At 47.1% G+C, this 24,607-nt stretch overlaps 1 protein-coding gene across 6 annotated transcripts in view; it reads left to right on the top strand.

Annotated features, from left to right (window-relative positions):
- LOC115206262 (breast carcinoma-amplified sequence 3-like) overlaps window positions 1-24,607 on the top strand; it is a 356,706-nt gene that overhangs the window by 43,969 nt on the left and 288,130 nt on the right. For 5 of the 6 annotated variants that reach the window (XM_029773022.1, XM_029773019.1, XM_029773021.1 and 2 more), the window contains exons 10-14: window positions 3,706-3,782; window positions 4,298-4,381; window positions 6,197-6,370; window positions 8,823-8,916; window positions 21,857-21,990. In XM_029773022.1, coding sequence (XP_029628882.1) covers window positions 3,706-3,782; window positions 4,298-4,381; window positions 6,197-6,370; window positions 8,823-8,916; window positions 21,857-21,990 — 563 coding nt within the window. The remainder of the gene's footprint in view (window positions 1-3,705; window positions 3,783-4,297; window positions 4,382-6,196; window positions 6,371-8,822; window positions 8,917-21,856; window positions 21,991-24,607) is intronic. The other variant, XM_029773020.1, reaches the window with a different exon arrangement.

Genomic DNA, 24,607 nt, shown 5'->3' with positions numbered 1-24,607 from the left:
GTTACACTTATTGTGGGAAGCTTGTGGAAGGCTACCAGGAACGTTTGACCCAAGTTAAACAATTTAAAGGCAATGCTACCAAATACTAATTGAGTGTATGTAAACTTCTGACCCACTGGGAAAGTGATGAAAGAAATACAAGCCGAAATAAATCATTCTCTCTACTATTATTCTGACATTTCACATTCTTAAAATAAAGTGGTGATCCTAACAGACCTAAGACAGGGAATTTTTACTAGGATTAAATGTCAGGAATTGTGAAAAACTGAGTTTAAATGTGTTTGGCTAAGGTGTATGTAAACTTCCGACTTCAACTGTACGTACAGTCACTTTGGGGACGACGTCATCAATGCACTTATTAATGAAGCCAATGACTTATGTAGTGTACTCCTCAATGCCATCGGAGGAATCCCGGAACATATTCCAGTCTGTGCTAGAAAAACAGTCCTTTAGCTTAGCATCTGCTTCATCTGACAAATTGTTTATTGATCGAGTCACTGGTGCTTCCTGCTTTAATTTTTGCTTCTAAGCAGGAATCAGGAGTATAGAATTATGGTCAGATTTGCCAAATGGAGGGTGAGGGAGAGCTTTGTATGTGTCTCTTCATGTGGAGTAAAGGTGGTCTAGAGTTTTTATTTTTCTATTAAATTTTATTTTATTTTATTTTTTTCCCTTTGGTTGCACATTTAACATGCTGCTAGAAATTTGATAAGACAAATTTAAGTTTCCCTGCATTTAAGTCCCCGGCCACTAGGAGCGCAGCCTCTGGAAGAGCGTTTTCCTGTTTGCTTATGGCGGTTTACAGCTCATTGAGTGCGGTCTTAGTGTCAGCATCAGTCTGTGGTGGTATGTAGACAGCTACGATTAATACAGGTGAAAGTGAGATACTCTACCTCAGCCGAGCAAAACCTCGAGACTTTATTAGATATTGTTCACCAGCTGTTATTTACAAAAATACATAGTCCGCCACCCCTTGTCTTACCAGACGCCGCTGTTCTATCCTGCCGATACACACACACACACACACACACACACACACTATTCTTATCACCACGATCACACACACGCATGCATGCACTGTCACTCGCACACATACGGTATACACGTACACACACACACACACTAGACCAGTGGATACAGTTATTAGTACTCACAGATGCATCTACTCTTCAGTGAAATCAATGAACATATCATCTTGGAACAGATGCTCTGTCCTGTGTCGATCTCTGTGTACATCTGTGAGAACACTGAAGCTATATAGCCACCCACTAACAGTTATATAGCCAGTAGCACCAACACACAGAGCCAGCCCAGTCACGTAACACATCAGCATTTCCACACAAACATCCCATCACCAGAAGACAAACAGGTCTGTCATGCTGGTATCACCTAGCCCAAACAACCAACTGAAGACAGGTACTGGCAGCGTTTACCCCACCATTCACAAACCACCATGCCTCCTCAAGGAGCACAACGTTTCGAACTAGTCTTTGAAACAGGTCTAAACTGTTTAACTGAAACTTAATGGTAGTGCATGCTGGAGTCCCTCTGGTAGCTTAGCACATATCAACATCTCTGAGTGTGTTTATAGCATGTTTACAACTCAACATCATACAGCTACACTACCTACCGAGGTTGTGTTCAGAAGGCACTGAAGGGGATAAAACATTTTGAAACGGAGTGAAACTGGGCGGTATCGTACTAGTACAATAAGACTGCTCATTGGGTTGTTTAACTCATTTGTGCCCAACTGAACATGACCCCTGGACAGTGCAGGATGACGTGAAACATTCTTTGTAACAAGGCCATTGCTGTCTGCAGACAGTAAACAAACTGCTGTTAGGAGAATATGTTCTTAATGTGTTGTCTGGTCTGCCTTTCCTCTCCATGTCTGGCTGGCAGGGCCACAGGACAATGAGTATAGTCAATCACTGTTAATCGCTCTTAATGATGATTCATCCTTGTAAAATGGAGATGTCTTTGGGGAGGAAGAGCAGCAACACAGGCGTCCTGTAATGTGGTTTTTTTTAAGTTGTTGCTTGTCTTTAGAGTGGTGTGGACTGGGGATGAGGTAGGTCTGTATGTGTGGGGATGTGAGGTTTGGGTTGGTGTTTCCCCTTTTTCTCCCTCAAATGTTTTCATCTTTCTTTCTTCAGCCCTCTGCATTTTCTTTCCTCTGTTCACCTCAGCCTTTTCCCATCTCCCCTTCTCTCCCTCTATTCTCTCTCTATGTCCTTTCCTCTTCTTCCTCTCCTCTCTCATGTCTTTTCTCTTTTACAATCTCTTGTATCGTCCTCTCTTCTCCCTCTCCTCTTCCTTTTCTCTCTCTTCCTCTCTCCTCTCCTCCCCCTCTTTCCACACAGGATGTGTCAGACACATGTTGTCTCACTGCCTGGGCTGAGTGGGTCGTTCTCCCCCGGCCTTGGAGAGCCAACAAAAGGCTGTAGCATTGTGGCTAACCTCAAGTCCTATTCACCCCGCGCCTCCCAGCCTTGACTCTTCTGAACACTAAATTACTGTCTGACTCCCCATCTCATCTGTACCCTGAGCAGTACATTATGTCAGCCAAACCTCTCTCCCTTTGCCTCCATGCACTCACATGACCTCATATTGGTGTGTGTGCTTGTGTTTGTACGTGTCTGTATATGAGATGTGTATTTGTACTGTTATGTCCGTTTATAGAGGTGTGTGTGTGTGTGTGTGTGTGTGTGTGTGTGTGTGTGTGTGTGTGTGCAAACAAGCGTATTTGTCCTAGTTGCTCTCTGCGTGCATTTAAGTCAGTATCCATCATGACTCCCTCTCTGTTTACAGACATGTTTGTGAGTCGTGGTGAATCCTGTGTGATGGTGGATGTGCTGTGCAGAACTGTCCGTCTGGGGTGCCAGACAGGCAGGGTAGGATATTTTGGAACTAATATGTTGGTCTATCAAGCCAGACAAGCTTAATCAAGCACAGATAACGTTTTTGAACCCAGGTCTGGTGCTGTGTGGCCATTGACTCCAGTGTGTGCGTGCGTGCCTGTATTTAGTTAATTACTACTCATCATCATGTCTAGTGTGACATGACTGTTTACATCAACATCTGTGTGAGTGGGTGGACACATTTGTTCTTGTTTATACTGACAGCTGATCCGCTTGTGAATTTATGGGCCTTTTGTCCTTATCTTCTGTATGTGTGTTGACGTCCATTTTTATTTATGCTGAGCTTTTGAGTGTGTTTCTTTTTACTTAGAGCCACATTATGACCTAATGGATTCTGTGGCACCCAATAAAGTGGGGACGGCTCCTGTCTTGATTGACTGGCAGACACAGTGATCCCTATGGGAACTACTAAAACAAGCAAGCCCACACACACACACACACACACTCATACACAGTGATCCACTTTCCCCTCTCCAACACATTAAGGCTTTAAGAGAGACCGAGCCACTCTCGGAGGAGAGGAACTCTGACTCCTGAAGCACATATCCACAGCAGCATTCACTGTTTCACAACTTCTAAAAGGGAACATGTTGAAGTTAGGTAATCCAAAGGCTTTTTTGTTGTTGTTGATACACGGGCATGATTTTTACACCTTGATTGGTATATATCAAATGTTTTTTGTGTGACTGTGTTGTGTCAGCCCAAGTTGTGTATCCAGTTTGTCCTGCGGCTGAAGGGTATGGGTTGCACCTTCAATAACTGTACGTTTCCTCCTGTGTTTCAGGCTGCTTTCCCTGTCCGGGCCCCAACCTAAACCCCATAGCACTGGGAGGACGCTGGCTAGCCTACGCTGAGAACAAGGTAGGACACACACACACACTGAATATACACACACCCATCCATCACGGATGTACTTATCACAACACCATATTTACAATCCTCAAATTCATTTTTTACTTTAGCTCTTTAATCTCTCAGTACAACTCATTCCAAGAAGAGACCACTAGAAATGATAACATCTGAAAACCAACAGATGTAGGGTTTTTTATGTCCATTTAATAGGATTTTGGTATTTTCCAAAAGCAAGTCCACTCTACGCACTCTTGCAATACATTTAATGGATAATTGTGTCTGGTAGTTGTCTGATTACGCTCGGCCACTCAAGTAATTGACAGATGGGTCACTGACTACTATAAGCTTCTCTGTTCCTTAAGAATAGAGTAGGTCTGGGATGGATGGATGGATCCCAGGAAATAGACAGTGGGATAGGAGAGGTTTTTAATGTGCTGACCCTCATATTCAGTTCCTGGTTGGCCTCAGCTGCAGGAGGAGGATAATAATCTGTTTCTTATCTGTCTCTCTCTCTGCCCCCCCAGTTGATCCGGTGTCACCAGTCTCGAGGCGGTGCCTGCGGGGACAATGCCCAGTCTTACACAGCTACAGTCATCAGTGCTGCTAAAGTAAGTCAAACACAAACACTCACACCTCCCTCCACCCCAGTGGTTGTAATAAAATCATCTGTACATTTCTGAGAAGTGATATAGGATCCACCTTGGCTTTCCCCTGTGAGTCAGACACCTTTATGAGACTATATATCATAACCCAGACACAGGCCTTGAGAGTCTGAGCATCTTAACTAATTTCTATCGTCCCTGTGTGTCTGTAGGGGGTTCCATCCTGTACTGTGTACTGTACTGCAATATGGGACACAGCCCCTGTAATAGTCCTCTCAGCTGGAGAGCACCGCCAGGCTATGCTACTCTAACGCTAAGCCCTTTGATACCAAGCTGAATTTATACCCCTCCGCTCTGTTGATGTAGCGACTAAGCTAACCTGCGCTACTAGCCTAGGTCGGCACTCTCCTCATAAGGTTCCAGTCTCCGGTCTTATCCAGGCCCCCAAAGGGGAACCCTAATTGATTTATGAAGACCCCTCGGGTCAGAGTTATTCCCATGGTCTCGCCCTCTCTCTCTCTCCCTCCCTCTCTCCTTAATGAGCGCTAACGGCTAGCGTGATAAAGTCCCATTAGCTGCTAATGGTGGTATACATCAAAAAGAGCAGTGGCGGCAGCGCTAAAGTGTTAGCCTGGCTAGCGGAGGGAGGGGGAAACGAGGTTAAGGGCATCCCGATATGCAGACGGATTGTCTGCAGCCGCCATTGAGAACTATATATTATAATCTCAATATTTTCACCCCCGCCCTCCCCTCCTCCGGTCTACAACGCGACACAGACGAAGTGCTTCTGTCCAGAGACTTGGAAGGCGAGAGTGGGTGTAGAGGGAGCACTAAGGGGGAGTATTTCCTAGCCTTTTATAGGAAATAACATTTTATAACAGCGCATAATCCCAGCTATATTATTATTATTATTATTATTATTATTATTATTCCTCATACTAATCACTGGAATGTAAACATAAAGCAAACCTGCTGATTGTCTGACTGTGTGATGCTCTTCATCAGTGTGGCGGCTCCTCGCCTGGGTGTCTGACTCAAACACACCTCTGTGGCCAGGCCAGGCTCAGAGAAATGGATAGTGCTGCTTAAGTGGAGTCTATCTCCCTGCTACACTGTCCTGAGCTAATGGAGTCAGTGTACTGTGTGTGTGTCAGCACAAAGGGGCCCCGGAGAACCTAATCGGGCATGCAGGCCAGGCAGCGCTGTCAATACCGCGTGGCGCCTCGCATTTGTTGGATCTATGCATCACACACACACACACCCTCACTTGGCGACCCCACCTAGCCCACTAACACACTGGTGTGTGTAAATTGCTCGGAGCTGCATCAATAATGAAACAGGGCGTTTGGCTCCTAATTGATCAACACTAATGTGTTTTCTAATCACTGCAGTGTGAGGTTTTAGTGCTAGTCCAAACAGGAGCCATTGATCTGTGTAGGGCTGAGAGGGAGACTGGGGAGGAGAGACTGGTGGCAGACACTCGGCTCCTGCTGTTTCAGCACTCCTCATCATCATCATCATCATCATGATCAGCAGCAGCTGTTAGCATTGAGCAAATAGCCGTCTCTCTCTCTCTCAGTCATGGTCATGCATAGACACAGTCATTCTATATTGATCAACACTCCTCTCCCAGCTCCCCATAGTCAAACACAGACATACTGGTGTCTTCTTTATGTGTCTCTAGTTGTTTTATGACGACGAGCCCAATCTGATGTTTGTTTCCTGCTATTCTCCACCTCCCCCCTCTCTCTCCTCATCTCCCCCCTCTCTATATGCGTCTCTCTCGCTCTCCCTCCCCCTTCCCCCTGTCGTTCTGGTTAGACCCTAAAGACTGGTCTCACCATGGTGGGAAAGGTGGTGACCCAGCTAGCTGGTACTCTACCCACTGGCGCCCCCGACGAGGAGGGTGTTACCCCCCACAGCACCACCCGCCGAAGCCCCCATGCCCCCGGAGTAATCACCGTCATCGACACACACAACGTCGGAGAGGGACAGGTATGTATGATCACGAAGTCATACACCCTGGCTTTCCAACAGTGTTACATCCTCTTGTGAAGTGACTGTCAGAAAATATACACCTTCTGCAACCAAAAATAGAAATGGATGAAGGAATACTACACGATGTTAGAACGATCTTGTCGGAGAGGTAGAAGTATTACTGTGTGTCTTATCCTTTATGGACCATGGCTCCCCAAAAGTGTTATCACTTTCTGAAGTAATGTTGAAAAAGTGTACGAAGCACAACATACAGTGTACATGTTGGTTGGTTTTTGTGTACGTAATAATCATATAGGGGTTCTTGTTTGAACAATAATTCTCACCTGATAATAATGTGTCATCACTACCTTATAAACGGGCCCAACCTATCTCAGCCACTGGCTGCTAGATTCATCATGATAATGAGTCTCTTCCTGCTTTTGGCACAGGTCCCAGGTGAAGGCCAGGTCATAGAAATTAAATGAACCACATCAATTCTTCCTCTTTCAGTTACATACGTCCACATATTCTCTCAGCACAGCTGTTCTTAGTTTGCCCCAAACTGAACTCTGTCTCTAGACATTCTCTCATCAGAGTGAGAAGTGTTTTTTACTGGTGCGTTGTGGGAAACCAGAAAACATTCCCAGGTGTCCGTTTCCTTGTACAGTGTCTTTAATAGAGTGTCACATTTACTGGGCTACAGTCCTACCTATTTACACGTCTCACATACAACGCCCTTTCACACACACACACACACACACACACACACACACACACACACACACACACACACACACACACACACACAGGTTCAATCAGAACAGATTCTCTATCCTCTCCTCTCTTTCTTGTCCTTTCTGACCTCTGTAAATACACATTTGGGTTTTGTGGTGCTGTGAGAAACCTCCCAGGTTAAACCTTTTTTATCCTCTGCTAGAGCAAACACAGAAGCCCACCGACTGACCCCCACACCCCACACACGCACCTGACAGCACCTCGGGGCATAAGGTGGGATTTATTTTGCTTGCTCACATATTTTCACAGCTTGGCCTTCGCCACAGCGCCAGCTTTTTTAAGCAGTGGGGAGACTAAATGAATGGACTGCTCATCATCGGCAGTAACCTCACAAGATGCTTGTATCCGTCCTCTGTCTGCCACGCTCCTCTCTTCCTAGCTCCCTTAGTGCTAATGAAAGGGTGCCTGTGTAATGCTCACACTATCTTTGGCTATAGTTGCTATGTATAAGGGGCATAAGGCTACTATAAATCCATACCGTGCCTTTATTGCAGTGCGCTGTATGCCAGTGCTGTGTATGTGTGTACGTGTGTCTGTGTGCGTGTGCCTGGATGTGTTTGTGTGTGTGTACATGTACCCCAGTTTCCTGAGGTCTCCAGACCGGGGATAAAGCCCACAGAAGCAGGTCTGCACTGTGTCACCAGCCGTTATACAGTAACCCTACACTACACATAAACACAGTTAGAGGAAAAGGGAGGGAGGAGATGGGAGGGAGAGAGAATCGTTGTGACTTCAGGTAATGATGGCATTGTTTTCTTGCCACATCACTCACCTAGTTTGCTGACCCCTTTGTTGGAAGTGGTGACCCCTCTTTAACACACACTCCCTCCTCCTGTATAATAGGTTTACTCTCCAGAGGTAGCCCCCGACACTAATTCTCACTTTCAAAGGGCTTCAGCAGGATTCCCTCACGAAACAACATTGTGTGCCTCCGACGTAATAAAATGGGTCTGGTTTATGTCACCCCCTTTCCTTGTTCTTTTCATTTTTCTCCTCCTCTCTCTCCCTCCAGTCCAGTCTGAAAAAAATGTTTTGTGTTTGGACTGACTCCTATTAAAACTAATGCAACACTAGACCAGATTTATCACTATAAGATCGACCTCTCTCTCTCTCTCTCTCTCTCTCTCTCTCTCTCTCTCTCTCTCTCTCTCTCTCTCTCTCTCTCTCTCTCTCTCTCTCTCTCTCTCTCTTTCTCTTTCTCTTTCTCTTTCTCTTCTTCTCTCTCTCACTCCTTCCCTGGACTCATGCCTGTGCTTAGTTATAATCTGTTCAAGACCAGAGACGTTTACACACAGAGCCCCTGTTCTGAGAACAGAATCATACTCAGCAGCACTGTAATTCTTTTGAACAGTCGGAGGACTCTGAGCTTAGCTACTGGTCTGAGATCAGTCTTTTGTCATCCCAGTCTTAGTTTTCATGCAGCACATGGAGAGAGATGGCACAGTGCTGCGGTGACAGTGTAGAAAGAGAGACCGAGAGGTTGGTAACAAGCCTCTCTCTGGTGTTAATTTGGATGATTGCTAATTACATCCACAAGGTGGCAATGCTCTTTACCAGTGGGATTGTAACATATTCATTCTCCATTATTTTACTTACAGCAAGAAGCTACAAGAAGTCTCTGTGTAGATTCTGTGGTGAATGTCTGTGTGTGTGTGTGTGTGTGTGTTCGTTCCAGGTCCTGGTGAGTGAGGACTCAGATGGAGAGGGAGTGGTGGCCCACTTCCCAGCCCATGACAAACCCATATCCTGCATGGCATTCAACCCCAGCGGTAAGGAGACAGCTCACTGCAACACACACACACAGGCATACACACCAAAAGTATTTATTTTGGATGTAAAGAATGCTAAAAGGCGGAATTTGAAGGCAAATTTTGGCAATCCATTCGTAGTGAAGAAAGTGAGTTGAGGGAGGAACAATTTTTATGTTAGTGTGAACCCACATGAAGGGAACACAACCTCCCTGTCCCCCTCTCTACCTCTTCTGTAGGACTCCAGGGTGTGTCCCCCTCTCTACCTCTTCTGTAGGAATCCAGGGTGTGTCCCCCTCTCTACCTCTTCTGTAGGACTCCAGGGTGTGTCCCCCTCTCTACCTCTTCTGTAGGACTCCAGGGTGTGTCCCCCTCTCTACCTCTTCTGTAGGACTCCAGGGTGTGTCCCCCTCTTTACCTCTTCTGTAGGACTCCAGGGTGTGTCCCCCTCTCTACCTCTTCTGTAGGACTCCAGGGTGTGTCCCCCTCTCTACCTCTTCTGTAGGACTCCAGGGTGTGTCCCCCTCTCTACCTCTTCTGTAGGACTCCAGGGTGTGTCCCCCTCTCTACCTCTTCTGTAGGACTCCAGGGTGTGTCCCCCTCTTTACCTCTTCTGTAGGACTCCAGGGTGTGTCCCCCTCTCTACCTCTTCTGTAGGACTCCAGGGTGTGTCCCCCTCTCTACCTCTTCTGTAGGACTCCAGGGTGTGTCCCCCTCTTTACCTCTTCAGGGTGTGTCCCCCTCTCTACCTCTTCTGTAGGACTCCAGGGTGTGTCCCCCTCTCTACCTCTTCTGTAGGACTCCAGGGTGTGTCCCCCTCTCTACCTCTTCTGTAGGACTCCAGGGTGTGTCCCCCTCTCTACCTCTTCTGTAGGACTCCAGGGTGTGTCCCCCTCTCTACCTCTTCTGTAGGACTCCAGGGTGTGTCCCCCTCTCTACCTCTTCTGTAGGACTCCAGGGTGTGTCCCCCTCTCTACCTCTTCTGTAGGACTCCAGGGTGTGTCCCCCTCTCTACCTCTTCTGTAGGACTCCAGGGTGTGTCCCCCTCTCTACCTCTTCTGTAGGACTCCAGGGTGTGTCCCCCTCTTAACCTCTTCTGTAGGACTCCAGGGTGTGTCCCCCTCTCTACCTCTTCTGTAGGACTCCAGGGTGTGTCCTCAATTGCTAACTAGCATTAGTACAATGACTGGATGACTATGGTAACTGCTAGCATGCTAGTACATACAGAACCATAGACTTCCAGCCGTTGCGCTAACGCTAGTTAGCATTGGCTCACAAAACGACCTTCAAACTTCCTTCATACTAGATGCAGAGACATAAATGTTATCTGTGAGTTCATCCGTCTTCCCTGTGGCTCAGTTAGTAGAGCATGGTGTTTGCAACGCCAGCGTTGTGGGTTCGATTCCCACGGGGGGCCAGTACAAAAAAATAAAAAAATGCATGAAATGAAATGTATGCATTCACTACTGTAAGTTGCTCTGGATAAGAGCGTCTGCTAAATGACTAAAATGTAAATGTAAAATCTGCCTTTATGGATTGTTTTCCCCGGAAATAAAGGCACCACATGGTGTGTGTGTGTGTGTGTGTGTGTGTGTGTGTGTGTGTGTGTGTGTGTGTGTGTGTGTGTGTGTGTGTGTGTGTGTGTGTGTGTGTGTGTGTGTGTGTGTGTGTGGAGGAGCAGCTAATAAAGTAACTGCTGAGTGATGGTGCTTACTGTGACCTCCAGTCTCTGGTAGGAATCCTTCGCATGCCTCTGCTTCTGACCTGACTAGACTGCACCCCCCAGGGAAAAGGCTTACATTTATAACACAGACACACTTATTTTTAGTAACACACATTCACCACCTTTATCCATGAACTAAGTGTATACCTTTATACACATACACACCCTCAATCAATTACTTACGAACACATAGACTAAACCTTGCACACATTGACAATGTATGTGACAATAAATCCCCAACACACACACACACACACACACACACACTTGTACAGATGATGTATTACATCTTCACATGCACTCACGTCACACACAAAGCGCACAGTCACTCTGACATGGCACACACAGTAATCACCCACACATACATAGCGTGCTCTCCAAGCAGGTAAATACCACATTTAATTTTGGATTGTTACTTGGAGGTTTAGCAGAGCTGCTGTTTGGCCATTACAGAACAACTCTTACTTCTCGTCATGTCCTCTTGCCCTGGCCTGAATGACCTGTCCAATCTGTAGGGGGCGCCCTTGGTTTACCTTGACTACCTAAAGTTGACTCAGCGACCTTTGGCCTATAAGTGTGCCTGTGTGTGTGTGGAGCTGGATTGATCAGGAGATAAAGCAGGGGTCCCACCGTTCTGGCCAACCGCTCAGCGACAGGCCGCCAACTGTGACCACCTTTCATCTTTACGACCATACCAAAGAAGAAAAAGTACTGTCAATAGTAACACACTGAATATACACAGTGGCTTCGTCCTAAGTGTCCACTACAAACACAACCCCCCCTCCTGCCACCTGTCAACTTTACTCCTAAATCACCACATGGGTGAGTTACCACCTCATTTATGCCAGCCCAAACCTGATGAGCCTTAAGTGTTTTGAATTATGACGTTGTCGGGGTACCCCGAAAAGTAAAAGTACCCCCAAAAGCCACCCTTCTTTCTCTTTTTTTCACCTTAACGAGGTCAGGGTGAAAGTGTATGTGTGTGTGAGCAGCAGCGTAGTCCTCCACGCTGTAATTTAGGAGCCTTTCATCATTAAGCCTCATGATCAAAACAACTGCCACGTTGGTCTCTAAATCCGCCTGCTTTAGAGTATCAGAGAGCGAGGGGAGCCTAAATCCACCAGCTTTAGAGTATCAGAGAGCGAGGGGAGTCTAAATCCGCCTGCTTTAGAGTATCAGAGAGCGAGGGGAGCCTAAATCTGCCTGCTTTAGAGTATCAGAGAGCAAGGGGAGCCTAAATCCGCCTGCTTTAGAGTATCAGAGAGCGAGGGGAGCCTAAATCCGCCTGCTATTGAGTATCAGAGAGCGATTGGAGCCTAAATCCGCCTGCTTTAGAGTATCAGAGAGCGAGGGGAGCCTAAATCCGCCTGCTTTAGAGTATCAGAGAGCGAGGGGAGCCTAAATCCGCCTGCTATTGAGTATCAGAGAGCGAGGGGAGCCTAAATCCGCCTGCTTTAGAGTATCAGAGAGCGAGGGGAGCCTAAATCCGCCTGCTGTAGAGTATCAGAGAGCGAGGGGAGCCTAAATCCGCCTGCTTTAGAGTATCAGAGAGCGAGGGGAGCCTAAATCTGCCTGCTTTAGAGTATCAGAGAGCGAGGGGAGCCTAAATCCGCCTGCTTTAGAGTATCAGAGAGCGAGGGGAGCCTAAATCCGCCTGCTTTAGAGTATCAGAGAGCGAGGGGAGCCTAAATCCACCTGCTTTAGAGTATCAGAGAGCGAGGGGAGCCTAAATCCACCTGCTTTAGAGTATCAGAGAGCGAGGGGAGCCCCTTGGTCTTGATTGCAAGTCACCCAGGATTGCAGACCAGTCTCGGCTTGCTCTGAATTAACTGCACAGAGAGAGCAAGAGAAGAAAACAAAGAAAAACCTCTCACTCTACCGTAGGGCCTTCAGTCCCATGGCTCCTTCTAACAGTGGTCAAGTCAACCCCCTAAACCACCAGAGCCAGTATGAAACAATGCTATGACTCGACAGCTCAGTCACTGGTCCTGGAAAGCCCAACAAGTCCAACCCAAGAAGCATGACGTAACAAACCCCATAGAACTGCTTGTGTATGTTGGAGTGACTACAGAGACAGCAGAGTGGTTATGGGGTGACTGGTCTGGCACCCTGTCCTGGCTGTGTGGCGTTCAGAGGTTCTATTCCTGGTGGTGTAATTAGAGGATAGGATGCTGCTCTGTTGAAGGCAGTTGTGAAGCTACACATACCCCCTCTACCAGCTGTAAGCTGTTTTATTCACCCCCCTCTTCTCCTTCACCTCTTACCCCCTCGCACTTCACATCATCTTGACTTGATTATTAGCTGAGATGCCCAAGGTTAAAATGACATGACTGTTTTAACGGTAGGGCCTGTGAAACAGTGTGTGTGGAGGGGGGTTTGATTAAAGTGTGATGGCGTCAGTAAGGCTGTGTGCAGTGTATGATTAGGTGGTGGGACATGAGACACTCTTTCTCTCGCTGTCTGTAATTCCTTTCAATCACGCCACTGATAAGAATCTTGGAATCTGTTCCTCCATGGAAGATTAGTTCAACGCTGTTCGTTCATGTACTGGAGCTCAACCTCCCAACAGCTCTTAAAGACACACACACACACACGTCTTGTTCAATAAAAAAACAATGTTACTATTCTACAAGCTTTATTGGTTCACCTAACTAACCTCACACCTCTTAAATATCTACAAGGCCTTGGTAAATGAGGCTAGAACTCATCTCCAGCCACACTGCATAGCCCAGTAAAGCCCAGCCCATATTTAGTAACACATCATAATGAATAGCTTAGTGAATAGATAATAGAAACATGGAAAGTGCCAAGCAGCTGTGTGTCATGATGAGGAATAGTCACTGTGGTGTCATAACTCCTTACACCTCATTGATGTGTGAGAGAGAGTCAGGCCTTCACCCCAACACCCAGCTAACCCACACCACATATGCTGAACACGAGGGAAACACCACACAGAGACTGCCTCCGCACCCCCAGCCCACTCATTTAGCCTGCAACGAGTTGTCTATACACAGCTAGCAATTAGCACTCCCCTCGTGGCTGTTTCTTCACGTTATGTGAAGTGGTGCTTTTTATTTTGGCGCCTTTTGGACCACTCTCATTTAGCAAGATGTGCAGCTGTGTTTGAGTGTGTGTGTTTTACCCAGTGGTAGTGCTGTCCGTCCACCATGGACCGATCACAGAGGATTAAACCCAGAGGGGGTCAGCCAGTCGCTGGTGCCCTTTCCTGCCCCGACACACACTCACCTGCCCATGCCACGCCCAGGGAGTCATGGCTTCAGTAAAGCGCCACTGTCCTCCTGGCTGCATGAGCTCCATGTCGTAATGGCATTATGTAAAGCTGATGATCTATAGATTTTTCCCCAGCAAGCTCTGTTATAATCAATGTAATTCTCTTCCTTTCTCTCTCGGTCACTCTCACTTTCTCTTTATCGCTCCCTCTGTTTTCAGCTGTTAAAATCTCCCAGGGTAATGATTTTGTATATTCCCACTGTGACTGTCTACTGTCTGTCCAACTGCAGCCAGCCTGTTAACAAACTATTGTGCTTTTTTAAAAAGAACGTAGCTGCATACACCTTCCTGGGTCAGTTTTGTTTTGAAGAGGTCGTCTACAGTACTGTAATGAAAGGCTACAGAAATTGGATATATTGCTGTAACAGTTAATTGTCCTCTGCTTTTGCGTACAGTGTGTGTCTGTATATGGAGTGTGTGTGTACAGTGTGTAGTACATGTACAGTGTAGTCTTAAGTGCCTGATAAATTTGCAGAGCCAACAGTCCTATCCTCGGCCTCTCTTCAGTGCAGTCATCTGTATGGCCAGTTGGACCTCGGCCTCCCTTTAGTGCAGTCATCTGTATGGCCAGTTGGACCTCGGCCTCCCTTTAGTGCAGTCATCTGTATGGCCAGTTGGACCTCGGCCTCCCTTTAGTGCAGTCATCTGTATGGCCAGTTGGACCTCGGCCTCCCTTTAGTGCAGTCATCTGTATGGCCAGTTGAACCTCGGCCTCCCTTTAGTGCAGTCATCTGTATGGCCAGTTGGACCTCGGCCTCCCTTTAGTGCAGTCATCTGTATGGCCAGCTGGACCTCGGCCTCCCTTCAGTGCAGTCATCTCTATGGCCAGTTGGACCTCGGCCTCCCTTTAGTGCAGTCATCTGTATGGCCAGTTGGACCTCGGCCTCCCTTTAGTGCAGTCATCTGTATGGCCAGTTGGACCTCGGCCTCCCTTTAGTGCAGTCATCTCTATGGCCAGTTGGCTCTCGGCCTCCCTTTAGTGCAGTCATCTCTATGGCCAGTTGGACCTCGGCCTCCCTTTAGTGCAGTCATCTGTATGGCCAGTTGGACCTCGGCCTCCCTTTAGTGCAGTCATCTGTATGGCCAGTTGGACCTCGGCCTCCCTTTAGTGCAGTCATCTGTATGGCCAGTTGGACCTCGGCCTCCCAGAGCCTGAGGTGCCTGGACTGTGTGGGATGGGGGTTTGGAGCGTGGTCTGAAGACATCTGTATGGCCAGTTGGACCTCGGCCTCCCAGAGCCTGAGGTGCCTGGACTGTGTGGGATGGGGGGTTTGGAGCGTGGTCTGAAGACATCTGTATGGCCAGTTGGACCTCGGCCTCCCAGAGCCTGAGGTGCCTGGACTGTGTGGGATGGGGGGTTTGGAGCGTGGTCTGAAGACATCTGCATGGCCAGTTGGACCTCGGCCTTGCTGACATTCTCCTACTGTTTGTCCAAGACGCTGTAAAACCACCGCTGCCTGTCTGCCTGCTCGTCTTCCTGTCTGCCTGCTCGTCTTCCTGTCTGCCTGCTCGTCTTCCTGTCTGCCTGCTCGTCTTCCTGTCTGCCTGCTCGTCTTCCTGTCTGCCTGCTCGTCTTCCTGTCTGCCTGCTCGTCTTCCTGTCTGCCTGCTCGTCTTCCTGTCTGCCTGCTGCTCGTCTGCCTGCTCGTCTTCCTGTCTGCCTGCTCGTCTTCCTGTCCGCCTGCTCGTCTTGCTGTCCGCATGCTCGTCTTCCTGCTGTCCGCCTGCTCGTCTTCCTGCTGTCCGCCTGCTCGTCTTCCTGCTGTCCGCCTGCTCGTCTTCCTGCTGTCCGCCTGCTCGTCTTCCTGCTGTCCGCCTGCTCGCCTGCCTGTCCGCCTGCTCGCCTGCCTGCTCGCCTGCCTGCTCGCCTGCTTGCTCGCCTGCCTGCTCGCCTGCCTGCTCGCCTGCCTGCTCGCCTGCCTGTACGCCTGCCTGTTCGCCTGCCTGCCCACTGCAGCTATTTTTATGGTGTTTCCATACTAGGTAGTAAAAAGCATCTGCACCGTCTTGGGAAGTCAGGGCCTCGAACCTGGGATATAAAACCTCAAGGAGATCAGAGAGAAGAAGAGCAAAAGAAAGAGAGAAATGGAGAGGAAAAGAGAGAGGGGAAAAGAGAGAGGGCTGGCTAGGACAGAGACCAACCGTGCTCAAGGTCTCAGTGGAGTCTTCAGACCACGCTCCAAACCCCCCATCCCACACAGTCCAGGCACCTCAGGCTCTGCTGTTGAGTCATCCACAACCCACACACACAACACGCAACGCTGTGGAACTTTTTATAGTGTGGTGGGGGGGTTCTGATCTGTCCACTCTGATTTAATTTGGGGCTTTATGTTTCACAGAATTGAAGTCCACTTTGTGGACATACTGTATTTGGTGCCGTGTTTACAAGATCCATTAAACAAAGACACAAATTGTTCGAAGAGCCTCTCCCCTCCATACCCCCTTCCGTCACCGGCAGGCACCACAGACCAGCGTGATACCTTATCTACGGTAGCGAATGTTTGAGGGGATTCATTAGTTAACAGAAACACTCTGAGAAATAAAAGACAACATTTAAATGAAGGTTAGATATTACAGCCCACTGTCTGTTTTCAGAGAAATGGATTAAAGCTTTTCATGTCATCTCTCCTTCCCTCCCTCCACAGTCCCCCTCTCTTTATCTGCAGAGTCTGACCAATTTGTTTTGGGGCTTTTAAACATGACAACAAAAGGCTGCTGTTATAGCCTGCTCTTAGCTGCTGGGAGAATCTGTCTGCCTGTTGTGACCGAAACCAAGAAAGAGGCAGGAATAAAATAATAAGGGTCCCCCCCCAAATGACACCCTATTCCCTATATAGTGCACTACTTTAGACCAGGGCCCGTAGGGTTATTAATGAACCTTGAAGTGAGGTTTAGTCATGATGGATTTAGGAAAGTTTCGTGTTTGTGGTAGAAAGAAGGTGCAAACTTGACTTCATTTAGGCCAGGGAAGGGAACTAGGGAGGGAATGCGCTGACGATGGATTGAGAATGATTGAAGTTGCAGTACATTCAGCACACTAACAGAAGGCGCTAACGTCTCTTCATTTGTGGAGGAAAGTGTGATATGCAAGCATTCCATAATTGTGGCGATAGTTTGAGTTCTTTTAGTTGAACAGAATGGTCTGACAGTATAAGGATTTGGCTCAAATGGCACACTATTCCCTACATAGTGCACTACTTTTGATCAAAATCCTGGTCAAAAGTAGTCCACTATATAGGGAGTAAGGTTCAATTTGGGACGCTGGCTAACTCCAACATCTCACTTCTGCCCCCGCCACGCTTCATGAACTTGACCGCGGGCGGCGCACTCCTCCCTCTGTGAGTCGGTGTGACTTGAAAGCGGCAGGTTTCACCTTGTAAAGAACAGGAAGAAAGAGTCAACCATCTTAATATTAAGCTAATTGCAACCTGTTGGCGATGGTTAGTCAGCCATTTTCAATCAATTCCAATCTGAGAGAGAGGGAGAGCTGCACAGCTCGCTGGTGGTCTGGCTGGGAAGCAGAAAGAAACACTCCTCTGTTTCACTCCACCGTAGATCAAATGAACCATAACTTTTTTCTTCCCTCTCTTTCTCCCTCCATCTCTCCCTCCTCCGCCTATTGGTTGGATTATGGATGTGGTTTATGGAGTTTAGAGTGTTGGAGAAACCAGTCCAAGCCAGAGCGGCCGCAGCAGTGTCGCACTGTGCCATGCTCTGGTCTCATCTCCTCTGGTCTGCTCTGGGGCTCTGTGCTCTATGGGTCTCAAATGGCACCCTATTTTTATTAAACCTTTATTTAACTAGGGAAGTCAGTTAAGAACAAATTCTTATTTACAATGACGCTTACCCAGGCCAAACCTGGACAACGCTGGGCCAATTGTGCAGCGCCCTATGGAGCTCCCAATCACGGCCAGTTGTGAGTCAGCCTGGATAGTGCACTAATATTTATTTTACCTTTATTTACCCAGGAACGGACCCTTAAGGTTAGAAACCTTTTGCCAGGGGGACTTTGCAAGAGGTTGGCAGGAAGTAGTCCGCACAAGAGCACTATACAATAGCTACATTAAAAACAATCACAATGGTCAATAATAGTATCTTCTGTCAGAGCTTTAAACTCAGCAAGCGATACCCTCTCCTCAAGTCTTTTGCAAAATTATATTTTTCAAATTTCATTCTCTGGGCTCTGGTCAAACGTAGTGCACTCTGTTAGGAATAGGGTGCATTTGGGGGACACACAATACCCCTTCCTAGTACCCAACACAAATAAAGCTCCTTACCCGACTTCATACTACTGTGCGGCATTCCCGGTGGTGGTGAGTGCCAGCCCTCTCACTGTGTTCCTCCCTCCACCTTGCCCGTCAGCCTGATGGAATCTGCACTGGTCATCCCAGTGGTCATGGAGGGCAGAGACAGCGTTTCATTTGGAGACACTCAGCCAATCCCTCCATCCCTTTTTTCCTTCATCCCACTATCCCTTCATCCCTCCATCGAGCTTTAGTGTGATTCATAGCCCAGTCACGATGCCAAGCCCTGTGCCACTCAATACAACATGAACAGCAACAGGCTCAGTGAAAGAGTTCATTAAACAAGGGCCCACTTGACTATGATGGAATTGAACAGGTTAAGCTTCAGAAGATTTCACTTTTCGCCTGTAAAACATTGACAACTTTTTGACCGCATGGTGACCCTTTGGGTGAGTATTAGCCTCCCATCCCCCTCCACCCCCTATCCTGGTTATCTTGACTGTGTGTGGGTTTGTCAGTGTATGTGTGTACTGTGTGCACATGTGTGTGGCGGTCTCTCTCGGCTGCGTCCGTGCTGGGCTTTTCAAGGTGTTTATGATAGCAGTGAGGGAGAGAGAGAGAGGGAGAGACAGAAATGGAGGGAGGGCTGTAGGGAGGCTGGCCTCAGGACCCAGTGAGTTCTGGCCGGTCTGGTCTGAGTGTGCAGCTTTGATGTCAGTCTGTCATGCCGGGGCCCACTTCAGCTTTTACTGCGCCCCTGTGTGTTTTCCACTGCTATCATAAACACCTTGAAAAGCCCAGCACGGACGCAGCCGAGAGAGACCGCCACACACATGTGCACACAGTACACACATACACTGACAAACCCACACACAGTCATTAACTGACACACCACACACATACTTAGTCACACACAAATACACACACACTGTACGCAGACAAATGCGCACACACGTACACACACACTGCCTGGCTGTCTCATAACCAGCCCCACCGCCAGCCCTGAAGACAAAGACTCCATATGATGGATACTCTCTCATTTGCGTGTTTTGCTCATTTGCTCAGAAGTGTATTCGTCTCCTACACCAGAGCCGACCAGACCCGATTCCCCAGTGTCCTCTCTCTTCTTAACGTTTTCTAGCTCCACATGGTTATAATTTGACATTTCCCCGTTTTCAAAGGTTCTGGAGCCAAGTGTTGTTAATTAGAGAGGGGACTAGTTTTTTTGCAGCCCTTTGTGCTGCCAAGTGGGAGACATCATCACTGACTGCCCTCCCTCCGTCTCTCTCCTCATCTGCTTTTGTCCAGAAAAAAGAGCCCCAGCCACTTCGGAAATGAAACTTCGTGGCACTATTAATGAGATTGAGCAGATTCTTTCTGTTTATACATTTTGAGACGTGACAGAAAGGTTGCAGCAAAACAATATGAGAAGTTTTGGGGCACAGTCCTTCTTTCCAATGAAGAGGGAGCGTGAAAGGGGGAGAGATTATATTCATGGAAATTATTTTATAACACGCTCGCTTACTCGCAGCCAGGCAGCGCCCCTCCACGCAGATGCACGTTTCATACACATGGCAAGTTAGAGGTTCTCTCTTCGACCAGTTGCTGTGTGTTTGTGTGTGGCAGGACAGGCAGCCCGTTTTCATACAGAACGTTGTAAATAACACTGGTGCCCAGAGAATTGGGAGGTTGAGGTGTTTATAAATAGGACGTGTCAGACGCAGCTCCAAAAGATTCAGGTTTCCAGCGGCAGCGGGCTGCTCTCACACCGCCGACTAGGAACACTGCTTTTTAATTTGGGCTTCCCGACTGACGCCTCTCGGCGAGGGCCTGTATTTCAACAAGGCCACAAAAGCCCCAACCCTGGGCGCTTCCACACCGGCCGGGTGTACAGAGTGTACCATCAGCAAGAAGTCATGTCCTGGCCAGCCTCTCCAAGCCTCATTTGTCAAAGTCTGTGGCGAGCCAGCCAGGGAAGGAGGGAGGGCGACGCGCTGGGCGGCTTGGGCCATGGAGGCAGAAGAAGAAAGGAGGGAGAAGAGGGTGGCTGGGTGAGGGAGAGAGGAAGCTCCCACATAAACAGAGCGCAGCGCCTTAACTCCTAATCACCCTTCACTTCCGTTTCCAGACTCTATAATTAGAAGGGCCCTTTTTTACCATGTATTCCCAGTTGACGCATAGGGTTCTTGTGGCTTGGCACCTCATTTGGGGCGTGGGTTTAGTTTATGGTAATACCCAAGGCCCTACGCTTCCAGCTTTGGTTTGGTCTTTAGTTCTGATAGAGCATGAATAGCTAAACCACCGTCTAATGCCTTGCCTGCTCTGGTTTTCAGTTTTTTCTTTCCTTCCAATATCCCCCACTTTGACCCCTTCTCTTCGACTCCCTCCATCACTCTTACTGTGTCCCTTCTTCTCCTCACCTCTGTACCTTGCCCTATTACATGGCTGCTGTTGGATTAAGGTGGAAACTGGCTCCATCCTGAAAGGCACCCTATTCACTGGGCCCTAGTCAATGTTGGGCACTTTATAGGAAATAGGATGCCATTTGGGAAGCAATCTGTGAGGTCTAAAAGCAGTGTGTGTGAGCGCATCATGCCTACATTCCTTTTTCTTCTTCATCCCTCTTACATCTGTCACTGGATTATTTTAATCTCGTCCCCTTCCATCCTCCTCTTTTACCACCCAATAAAGACTGCCTACTAATTACAAACTTATTTCAACCTCTGCAGAAAATGTCCAGCGAAGGAAAATCCCTAATTTATTCTCCTGTTAAATTATGGCTGAGGCTTCAGATTTGGAGGCTTCGAAGTAAAAAATTCAGCACCATTTCTCAGATCACACACTTTTTAGTTTATGCTAAAGGACTAACATTTTGAGTTATTGCATTTTTATGTTTTTGGTAGAAATATGAAGGCTCTGTCCTGTGCTGCCTGGGTTCTGGATTTGTTCTGGTGTGGTTTGTTGAGTGTGTTGTTTACAGTAAAGACCTATACTTTCTGCAGTTTGACAAACTTCAAATAAAACGTCTAGAATTGAATGGACCTGTCATTGGAGGTTACACACGAACTGGACTGTGGTCGTGTGTTAGGACACGGACACACACTCCTCCCACTCCCTGGGCTGTGGTCGTGTGTTAGGACACGGACACACACACTCCTCCCAGTCCCTAGAAAGAAGACATAGTTATAAGGCTATGGTTGTGACTGGAGAACAAATTATAATGTGGGGTATAAGCAAGCGTTTTACAACAGTGACCAACGATATCTGGTCTGTTTTTTTAGTAGGGTGGTTTGTTTGTTTGTACCGGCATGGTGGCACGTATATGTCCCATTTTGAAGGAGTTGTCGGGTTCTGCGCGGTTCAAACGTTCTATTAACAACTATATACATCTGCCCAGTTTTTGACTGAAAGGTTTCTATTCTATTGCTTTGAATGCATACTAATAAATATCAACGACTGACATTTGTAATTTCTACAGTACATTTAATCTCTGTATTGCCAGTATAGTACTGGTCTGGATAATATTCTGAAATATTTCATACTGGGTTTGGAGTTGATTTTTATGACTGTTGGATATTAAACGGTTATGCGCAATATACTAAATCCTCCTGAAATAACTCTTGGATATGAAGAATAGTGCTCTACCAATGGTTATGTATTACAGTGTTTGTGTGTTAATGTCCATGTGGTCTCTCTGTCTCCAGGTATGCTGTTGGTGACTGCAGACACCCTGGGCCATGACTTCCATGTGTTCCAGGTCCTCACACACCCCTGGGCCTCCAACCAGTCTGCTGTCCACCACCTCTACACACTGCACCGCGGAGAGACTGAGGCCAAGGTAACACACACACACCTATTGTCTATACACACATAATATTTATCATGCACTCACTGACATCTCTGAAATTGTTTGATATAGGCCTACTTATCCCCTGTAAATAATACACGTTTTAGTCATTTAACATTGAGATGGTTTCTGAACAGGGCCACCCCTAGCTGTTTACTGAGTGCGCTCTGGCAATAGCATCTAAACCAAGCCTTTGATCCTCTGTACTGTATGTCTGCCTGTGTTGTGTCTAAACACTGTCAAATAGACTGGGCTTCATCAGACTGTACAGCTGAAAGGAAGAGTAGTTTTTATGGCTCTGATCAGACACAGATCTGTAGCATAGCCTCACTGGTTCCAGTAGTACATAGGGGAAACGGTGTGCATGTGACCGGCCGGTTATGTAGCAAAATGTGGTGTTTTTTTAGATTGGATAAAAGTAGAGACTCTTGAATATTTTGGTACACCTACTGGAGAGCTCTTCTTTGTCTACACCCATTCAGCATCATTCAAACGCTCTTAAGCCTTAGCCCCACCCATCTGTTTAAGGATTCACATACATGACATCAGCAGCCTGGTGGTCCAAAATAGCATAGTATATCTCAATCTAGCAAACCAGGCAACTGAAAGCAACTTTCTAAACAATGTTTTGGTTCGGTTCTAGCTTGTTGGCTAGCTAGCTACCATTAAGTTTGCTAGCTAGCCAATTCAAATAATGACCATATCATATTACTTTAGCAAATTTGTATTCATTATTACAGGAAAATAAACTCAAAACAACATAATTATTTAAAAGTTAATGGCACGCTAATTACAGAAAATAGCTTAAGTGTGCACAGGATACATAGGGTGTAAACAGTACAGTGAAATGGTTACTTGCATAGTGGGGTCTTTCGTTAAGACATGTAGCTAGCTAGCTAAACAATGAACCATAATCCCAACTCATAACGTGAGTACCCTGCATGAATCTGCAGGTAACTAACCAACTAGGTTCAATGTTACCTTGGTAGCTAAGGTTAGGCTATAACTTGCAATGCAAATGGCTCTGAGATACGAATAATATTATTACACAGATCATACACATTAGCTAGCGAGCCAACCAGCCAGCTAACGTTAGCTAGCTAGCTAACAGTCCACTTTAAAGACTTTCTGACTACCGGTAAATTAGAAATGTATTAGATCTGAAAATGGAGCTAGCTAGACTCTCTTACCCCATACATGGATGAACACTTCTCCCTCTCTGTCATGGATGGCATGGTTTCCCTTAGTTTGAAGATGTAAAACAGCCTTTTGTGTGTTCTCTTTTTGACTCCCTCTGCATATTTGCAATCAAACGCCAGAATTTTGTCCATTTATTTATCTATCATACTCTTCTTCCACCGGACATTCCACTGATTTCAAAACCTTCCTTCAGAATGTGGAGAGCAACACAGTTCTTCATGATATCTTTCAAAAAAGGCACCTTAGAAAGGATTACCTACACATACTGAGCAGCTCATGTTATAGGCAGAAGCATGCTACATGGCAGACCAATCCGAAGTCATCTCTCGACATGTCCAGCCCATCCATTATCACAGCCAATCATGGCTAGCGCGAAGGTTCCCGGCTTTTTCCCTTGCTAAACCAACTAGGCTAGTAATTTTAACAATTTACGCCTTGTTTCCTGAAACAAATCACGTGTGTAACCACTAAAGCTCAAGCGTAATTTCCTCATGACATTGTTAGAAAGGATAAAACACTATTAGGCTGGATGATGTGAGGTGAGTGTTTTGTGTGCGTGCGTGTGTGTGAATAAGAACCCGAACAGGGCGGGGTGTGACCCAGGGAGCTCTGTAAATGATGTGAAGTATGATTTAGAAACAAGCAAGGCCTCATTGCCTCTCACTTGACTGCAGCACCAGATTCCTCACAGCTGTGGAATCACAACCTTCCAGCCAATCAATTCATCCCCGTCCAAAGCAAACACATTTTCAAAAGATGAGACAATTTGTAAGACAAATAGGGCATGGCAAGTTTCAAACAACATTCACTATGCCTCATTCAATAAAGGCGGTTGCATTTGTTTCTTCTTGTCCCAAGCTAACAGTTCTCTCTCTCGCTCTCTCGTGAAAATCTAATATTGTGAGATGTTTGGAGGGATGAGCCCCTTTTGACATGACACTTTCCTCCCCTCTTCCCAACTAATCGCATTGTGAGGTTGTGCAGAGCCTCATTTGAGGAATGGCCACCATTTTAAGCTCTCCCTCTGAAGTTGTGGCACGCTGCTGCTGCCACTGTATGTCAGCTGAGGCCTCGCTTTTGGCGCACACACACTCCGTCACTCACACGCATGCACGTGCACACATGGACAGCCTCAGTGGCGTGTAAGCAGATTTATTGGACCCAAGTCAAGGGTTGCAGCATCCTGTATTCTCCCTCTACAGCATGCAGGCCTGTTAGATAGAATCGCAGTTCACAGAAGCAGCACTTATGGCAATCTGAGTTGTAGGTTTAGTCCCCCACACTAGTTACCCTAGTGTGTTCTCTCCAATCGGGCCATCACTGCAGTATCACAGGTCCTCAGTGGAGTTTGGAGGCTAAACTATTTAATATGTAGGTCTATTGGTGTGTGGGATACTTGTATTTCTGT

This window comes from Salmo trutta, chromosome 13 (genome assembly GCF_901001165.1).
Source record: "Salmo trutta chromosome 13, fSalTru1.1, whole genome shotgun sequence".
Classification (NCBI taxonomy): domain Eukaryota; kingdom Metazoa; phylum Chordata; class Actinopteri; order Salmoniformes; family Salmonidae; genus Salmo; species Salmo trutta.
Note: the sequence above shows the minus strand (reverse complement) of the source record. Positions and strands in the feature narration are given on the sequence as shown.